This window comes from Belonocnema kinseyi, chromosome 7 (genome assembly GCF_010883055.1).
Source record: "Belonocnema kinseyi isolate 2016_QV_RU_SX_M_011 chromosome 7, B_treatae_v1, whole genome shotgun sequence".
Classification (NCBI taxonomy): domain Eukaryota; kingdom Metazoa; phylum Arthropoda; class Insecta; order Hymenoptera; family Cynipidae; genus Belonocnema; species Belonocnema kinseyi.
Window position 1 is genome coordinate 7,888,596 of NC_046663.1, and position 8,676 is coordinate 7,897,271.

The 8,676-nt window shown below is 30.0% G+C and overlaps 1 protein-coding gene across 1 annotated transcript in view; it reads left to right on the forward strand.

The window, feature by feature from the left end:
- LOC117176145 (aminoacylase-1-like) overlaps positions 1-8,433 on the forward strand; it is a 23,558-nt gene extending 15,125 nt beyond the window's left edge. The window contains exons 5-6 of the mRNA XM_033366226.1: positions 7,835-8,125; positions 8,204-8,433. Of these exons, the coding sequence (XP_033222117.1) occupies positions 7,835-8,125; positions 8,204-8,347 (435 nt within the window). The 3' untranslated portion in view covers positions 8,348-8,433. The remainder of the gene's footprint in view (positions 1-7,834; positions 8,126-8,203) is intronic.
- The last annotated feature ends 243 nt before the right edge of the window (positions 8,434-8,676 follow it).

Below are 8,676 nucleotides of genomic sequence, written 5' to 3' on the forward strand. Positions count from 1 at the left end.
TAAAAAAATCTACAAAAATTAATTTGCAGACAAAGTTGTATTTACGTGGTAGAGAGGGGTTGATTTCTGAAGTTAAGGGTTGAAGCCCAAAAATCGTATCGGGTATTTTCGAGGAGCCCAAAAATCAGAGACTCTATTACCATTGAAACGTTCTAGAAAAATCGATTTTTGGACAAAGTAGTATCTACGTGGGTTGATTTTTGGCTTTAAGGGTTGAAGCCAAAAAATCGTAGCGTGTATTTTCGAGGAGCCCAAAAATCAGAGATTTTATTCAAGCTTTAAAATTTAATAAAAGTTATTTTTCGACAATTTCATATCTGCGTGTTACAATGGGGTTAATTTTTTACTGTAAGGGTTGGAGCCCAAAAATCGAAGTGGGTATTTTCTGGGAGCCCAAAAAAATCCCAAAAATATCCCGTTAATGAATTACTGAAAATTTTAAATTTTTTGAATGGGGTTGTTTTTGGTAGTTAAGGGTTGGTTTGGGAAAAAAAATTTTTGGGGATTTTAAGAGCCCAAAAAAAGCCCAAAATTCTGGTGTAATTGAATTTTTATTATTTAGTTATTTAAAGAAGTGGAGGTGCTGGGTTAATGTAAGCTGGCACCTCCACAAGAAAATTGATTTTTTCAAAAAAAGTAAAGGAACCCAAAATTTTTTATTGCAGCCAGAAAAAAGCCCAAAATTCTACGCTATTAAGAATTCAAAAATTCGATTGTGGAGGTGCTAGCTTAATGTACCTGACAGAGCTCGAGAACGAGTAAATTATTGTCCATACTGTGACGTCAGGCATCAAAAGTGAAATTCGAAATTTGAAAAAACCAAAAATATAGTTAGATAGCTCTTGAAAAATGAACCTGAGTCACCATTTACAGTTTTTCTCTCGGGCCGCAAATTTTCCAGTAAATAAATAAAAACTGACTTTTTTTAAATTGAAGAAACCATGTTTTTTTACATTCAATTCGCCGTAAGTAATTCGTTTATCAACTAATAAACCAATTTTTTTTTTGAGTTTTATTCGTGACACTCTAGCGGAGGCTACAGTGTCCAAAAAGGGTTAAAAGTTAATTTATAATGGCTTTTTTTTAATCCAAATGAAAAACCACGTTTTTAGACTTTCATATTAAAAAGTGAGCGAGGAAGTTTGAGCTACGACAAACTTCAAGCGAACGAATTGTCCGCCAATGTATTGGCCAACTTTTTGGAGAATCTCAATTCGATTTGATTTTTAGTTCCATAATTACAGTGAGTTTATTACAAGCTCGCGACGCGACACCACAGGATTTTTCAGGGGATGCCGCCGGAACGCTGACTAGCGCGAGCGAGTGTACGAAACAAAGGATGGGCAAGGACGATGTTTCAGGCTTCAGGCGGCGTCCCCTGAAAAATCGTGTGGTGTCGCGTCCCGAGCTCGTGATAAACTCGCTGTAATTATGCAACTAAAAATCAAATCGAATTGAGATTCTCCAAAAAGTTGGCCAATACATTGGCGGAAAATTCGTTCGCTTGAAGTTTGTTGTAACTCAAACTTCCTCGCTCACTTTTTTAATTTGAAAGTCTAAAAACATGGTTTTTCATTCGAATTAAAAAAAAAAAACATTAGAAATTAACTTTTGACCCTTTTTGGACAATGTAGCCTCCGCTAGGGTGTCATGAATAAAACTCAAAAAGAAACTTGTTAATTAGTTGATAAACGAATTACTTACGGCGAGTTGAATGTGAAAAAACATGGTTTTTTCAATTTAAAAAAAGTCAGTTTTTATTTATTTAGTGGAAAATTTGCAGCCCGAGAGAAAAACTGCAGAAGGAGACTCAGGTTCATTTTTCAAGAGCTATCTAACTATATTTTTGGTTTTTTCAAATTTCGAATTTCACTTTTGATACCTGACGTCACAGCCTGGACAATACTTTTACTCGTTCTCGAGCGCCTGTCGCCTTCTTGTCCAGCACTCCTCAATTGTAATTTCAGAAGAAAGTTTAAAATTAATTTAGTATAAAAGTCTATCCAATCATTTTGAATTTTCTATAATCGCAATTTATAGTTATAGTTTTCAATGCACAATTTTCAAAGAGTTAATTTTTTAAAGCCCTGAAACTAAAGTTTTTTTGTTTCAAACGCAAGGAGATCAAAATGGATGTCAAAAATAAGTTTTACTTTTTTTGAATTAAGGGTTATTATTTTCTTTTTTACTGAAAGGAAAACTTAGTTTTTTTAAACACCTTCAGCTTCAAAATCTTATACGATTTATAACACTCTAAATTTAAAAAAATGTTCTTTTCACAATTACAAACCTTTTCTATTTAATGTCAACATAATTAATGGCCTTGATAAATGTTTTATAAACTGGCAATTACTTTCCTGAAATATTTTAGATTTATATTAAGAATTTGATTGCTAATATTGTACAATAATTTGTATTTTATAGATTTTTAATGATTCAGCAATTTTAAATTAGAATCCTCCCGAATCAATAATAGTTTGAAATTCAAATATTAAATATGTCAGCGCTATTTTATTCTTAAAAGTTTTAAAATTGCAGATTTCCATGTTGATAGCTGCACAATTCGATTTTTAATTGAATGCCTTAAAATAAATTCAAAAGAATGAAAAACTAAGCATGAAAATATAGAATATTTCACTCTACTTAAAAAAAAAACAATTTCGAAAATTTGGAATCATAGCTTTCTTGTGTTATATGCATTTGTTAATTTTTAATATTCAATGTAATTTCTTAAACTTCTTCAATTTTTAGTCGAAGATCACAAAAAAAATCAATCATTAAAAATTGACAAATATTTGATCGGAAGCTTTCAAGATTGAATGATAATTCTGAATGATGAATTAGAAATTAAACGACTTTTGAATAAAAAGTTGAGTATAAAAAAGATTTGATATCACAATTTTGGGTAATCAAATATTTTTTCAGTCTTAAATGAAGTTAGGGTTTTTTCGAATAATTTAATTTTGAAGGTTTATAATAATTTTTTTAAAATTTTGAATCGTGAATTTATTTTGTGATCTTTGAAAAATTTGCCTGGTCAATTTTAATATTAAATTGTAATTTTGATATGGAATAACAATTTGAAATTCTAGAATTTCAGAAGCTTTTTTTTTGAGAAACTTAAGTTTGTTTTTAATTCTAAATGGACAAATTGTAATTCCTTTGAATTAAAGATGATTTAAAATCATTAGTTTCTTAATTTGAAATCATTAAATTTCCAACTCTTTTAGTTAGAAATAATATAATTTTAATTCCCTTGAGTTCTAAATGATTCAACTTTCACCATTCTAATTTGAAGTTATTTAATTTTGACCATTTCGAAATTGTTCTATTTTCAAATTTTTAATCTTCAACCAATCAGCTTCTGTGATTAAAAATAAAATTGTTCAATTTTGAACGTTTTGAATTATGAATTATACCATTTTAACTCTTTTCTAATGAAATTGTCCCATTTTCAAAATTTCAGTAGTAGATTTTTCAATTTTGAGGGCTTTGATTTAAAATTTTTCAATTTCGAATTATATAATTGTAAACGTTCAGGGTTGAGCCTCAATCATCTTCAATCTAAACGTTGTTTTAAGCTCACTGTTTATTTGCAGAAGGCATCTTTCTATGATTTGTGAGATTTTCTTTTCAGTTAAGTTTTTTAAATATTGCGACCAACAGGAAAGTAAATCAAAATTTAAAAAAATACTTTTTAAATATAATCACCCCATTCTAAAGTTTTGTTGTTAAATAAATATATATTTTTTGTGAATATTTCAATTAAAAATATTTAAAAATATTTAAAGCGTTTAAAAACTCTCAAAAATAAATAAACAATAAAGAAAAGTCGACTGTAAAAGTTCTTTACTAACAATGACATAAAATCATTTTCTCATATAAAAAGGCATCCATAAAATTCACTATTTTACCTATTTCAAAAAGGTCTAAATACCTTATTTTCATTTTGAGTATAATAAAATTCTTAATAATCATAAGAAAAAACTATTCTGGAAAGAAAAATTCCCAGTGTGTACAAAAATTGGCGACGTCTTTACGACATCGTTACGACATCTTTACGACAACTTTACGATATCCTATGTCCATGCCGTTAAGGTGTCTTTACGATACCGTAAAAACGTTTTATGATCTGACGATGTCTTTACTATACCGTAAAGACACCGAAACGACATGGACATAGGATGTCGTAAAAATGTCGTAACGATGTCGTAAAGACGTCGCCAAATTTTGTACACACTGGGTTGTGTGCAAAAGCTTTCAGGTTCTATTGTATTATATTCGAAATATTTCCCCTTTATCAATATTTCACCTAATCTAAAATTGTTTAAGGCCATGTGATGAGTGGGTCACGTGACCAGATTCCTATCTTACCACTTATTTCCCAACTAATATTCACACGAAACGCCGCATCGAGTTGAAAATTTGGGATATTAAATAAGAAACACTAGGAATGGTGGGTCTGGTCCTAAATTTGTATGATTATGAAAAAAGTTTTTTGTTGTAAATAATTTTTTTTCGCTTTTTATATCATTATTAAAGTTTAGGACCAGGCCCACTTTTCTTAGTGCTTCTTATTTATTATCCCAAATTTCAACTCGATGTGGCGCTTCCTGTGAAAATAACTCAATGGGCACAAGATTTGGCGACGTCTTTACGACATCGTTACGACATCTTTACGACATCCTCACGACATTCTATGTCTATGTCATTTGGGTGTCTTTGCGATATCATTAAGACATCGTCAGTTCATACGACTTACTTACGATATCGTAAAGACACCAGGCAGACATGGACATAAGATGTCGTAAAGTTGTCGTAAATATGTCGTAACGATGTCGTAAAGACGTCGCCAAACCTTGTGCCCATCTGAAAGATGGGAAATAAGAAAGGTGGCGATAAGGTAGAAATCTGGTCACGTGACCCACTCGTCACATGGCCTTAATTTAGAACGTTTTAAATTGAAAATCGTTCAGTATATTTTCTTATTAGCATTCACTTTAATTAAAAATGAATTAAAGCCCTAGAAATAAAAAAAGGAATTCAAATTTTCGAAAAACACTGAACGTTTAAGGGCATGTAACATAGACAAATACCTATATTACCGACCTCACCTTATCATTTGACTGAATATTTTTTTGAACCTAAGAACTTTTTTTGTAAATAAAATATCGAGCTGAAACTTCAAAAAATGTACTACAGTACAATAAAGTACGTACATTAGAAAGTACTCTCAACGTAGGACGAGCACGCTCTTAGAGCCTCGTCTAGTGGCCGTCAGGGTATCGGCTGATGCCGACGGAATTGATAGCTTGTGTACCGGATAATATTTAGTTGAAATATTTTTTTTACATCTTTTATTATTAAACTTTGTACTTTAACGAAGTTTTCTTTCGGCTCTTGCATTTCTTAAAGTTTAAGAGTTAAAAATCCTTCAAAAATTTAAATATTTGGTTGAAATTCATGCACTTTTTCGAAAATTCGTATATTTTGCCAAAAAATCATTTTATTGGTTGAAAATTAGTTTTTTCTTATTCAGAATTAATTTTTTTTTTTATCTAAAAATGTAACTGTTCCATTTTTTATTGAAAATTTATCTTTTTTATGGAAATTTAATCTTCTTGTTAAAAAACTATACTATTTCGTTGAAAATTTAGATAGCTTTTAATGAAAATTAATTTTTTGCTGAAAATTTATTTAATCCAGTTTTAGTTGAAAATTTATCCGTTTTAGGTGAAAATTAATTTATTTGTTTAAAGTCCATCAATTTTTAGAGACGAGTACTCTCATTAGTTGAAGCTTCATCTTTTTGCTTAAAAATTCATTTCTGTGGTTGAAAATTTAACTATTTTGTTGAAAATTTCTTTCTTTTTTGGTTGAAAATTGGCTGCACTAGCTGAAAATTTAAGTATTTTATTTTTGGTACAGAATTGATCTTTTAAGTTTAAAATTCATGTATTATTTCAAAATTTAAATTTTCTTTAATTAAAGATTGATCGTTTTAGTTGAAAATTCCATTTCTTGTGAAAATTGGCCGTATTTGATAGAAATGTAATCTTTTTTGTTAAAAAATGTGATGCTCCATAGAAAATTGAGCTATTCTCTTTTTTGTTAAGAATTCATTATTTTTATTGAAAAAAAGTTTACTTAAACATTCGTTTTTTAAAAATAGAAAACTTATCTTTTTGGTTAAAAATTCCACTATTTGGTCAAAAATTCATATTTTTATTAAAAATTGAACACTGTGATTACGGATTAATTTCTTTGGTTAAAAATTCATTTCTTTGGCTGAAAATTTATTTCTTTTTAGTTGAAAAAATCGGGTTTTTTTTAGTTTAAAATTTATTTTCTTACTGAAAATTGAACGATTATTGTTTTGGTTTCTAAATTTATCGTTTTTAGTTCCAAATTGATATATTTTATTAAAACTTTATCTTTTATCTTTTTTGGTTGAAAATTCATTGTTTGAGTTTTAAATTGAACTGGTTTGTCAAGAATTAATTTTTATTGATTTTTTAATGAAAATTGAGATACGTTGTTAAATACCCAGTGGACACAAAATTTGGCGACGTCTTTACGAGATCGTTACATCTTTACGACAGCTTTACGACATCCTATGTCCATGTCGTTAAGGTGTCTGTACGATATCGTAAATAAGTCGTATGATCTGACGATGTCTTTACGATATCGCAAAGACACCGAAACGACATAGAAATAGGATGTCGTAAAGATGTCGTAACTATGTCGTAAAGACCTCGCCAAATTTTGTTCCCACTAGGTAGTCAACTATCTGTTTAGTTAAAAATTCATATTTTTGGTTGAAGATTCATCATTTTAGTTAAAAATTAATTTCTTAGATTCAAAATTTATATTTTTGATTTGAAGACTCAACTAAAAAGAGTTTAAGATGTATTTAGAAACAACCTTTTTTCGTATTAATATTATTAATCTTCTAGGTGTATGTTTAATTTAATACCTTGAATTTAGAAACTGGGATATTTTTGCAATCCTAAATAAGGCCCTATTTAATTCGAATAATGTATTCTATTATTTTGACTTTTATTACCATTTAAATTAAGCGCCCTTTCCAATTTTAAGCGATACATTTTCCCGCGAAATTTAAATAATGTAATTATTAATTATTATATAGATAGAAAATACATGGTAAAATTTTTTTACATCTTTTATTATTAAATTTTGTACTTTAACGTAGTTTTTTTCGGCTCTTGCATTTCTGAAAGTTTTAGGCCCGTATTTTATGCAGGTATAACAAAAGGTCGAACGTTAAAAAAATGTCGAAGTTCTGAAAAAAGATGTGAAAAAGGCTCCTAGTTTTAATTTGATCGGAAATAATTTTCAGTGAAGTACCTACCCAAATGAAGCACCTAAACGTATTTTATTGTACTCTCATACATTTTCTAATGTTTCAGCTCGATATTTTATTTACAAAAAAAAGTTCTTAGATTCAAAACAAAAAATGCCGTGAACTGATAAAGTGAGGTCGGTAATATAGGTATTTGGCTGTTCCACATGCCCTTGAGCACGTACACCTAACTCTCGCTTTCAGTCCAGTGTCGGGGGTAGACTTCAAATAGCCTTGGACTGATTTCGGGGGGATCGAAACGTAAATTTTGAGGGCCGCTTGACTCGTTTTCAATTTGAATAAATATATATATATATATTTCTCAGCTCCACTGAGAAACTGTGGGAGCCAGCAGTTCTAGGAAGGCTGATAACGGGGTGACTGAAAGCGAGAGTTTGGTGTATTTACGAATAGATTTTAAAAAAAGTTTACATGTGTAATGTAAAGTTGACGAATGTTTTAAATTCACAGGGTGGTATTCAAGTGAATGTGGTACCAAACGAACTTTCTGTTGCTTTTGACATTCGAATTGCACCTGATGTTAATCACACAAAGTTCGAAAATATGATTAAAGGATGGTTAAAAGAAGCTGGAGAGGGTGTTAATTATACTATTATACAAAAAGATCCACCTGTGAAAAATACAAAATTGGATGAAAGCAATATTTTCTGGTTGGCTTTTAAAAAGGCTTGTGATAATAATGGCTTTATTTTAAATCCCCGGATTACATCAGGTGCTTCAGATGCACGCTACCTAAGAGAAGTGAGTTTTACAATTTAATATTAATTCAAATTTCCATTGGATGGCCTTAATTTTATTAAAATATATCAATTTTTTAAGCTCGGAATCCCAGCTCTTGGATTTTCAGCAATAAATAATACACCGCTACTTCTTCATGAAAATAATGAATATCTGAATAGGGACATTTTTCTCAACGGAATTAACGTATTCATGAAAATTATACCAGCTGTAGCAAATGCTTGACGAAGGATCATTCATTTATGAATAGTTCAGGTTTCTAGGGATTTAATTAATATGATGAATTTCCAAAGTTTTATTGTAATATTCTTGAATATATCATCACCAACGAATAATTAAATAAATAAATAATAATTTAAAAAATTCATTTATTGTAGTGCGAAAAAAAACCAGTTCTCAAATATCACCATCGAATAATTAAAAAAATAAATAACTCCGGTGTGGAAATTTAGGTTGGGGGCTGGCCAGTTTACGGCTGGAGAGCCCGGCTTTAAGCCGGGAGCTGGCCGGGAGCCCGACTTTAAGTCGGATATGCCCGGGGTTTCTGGTTAGAA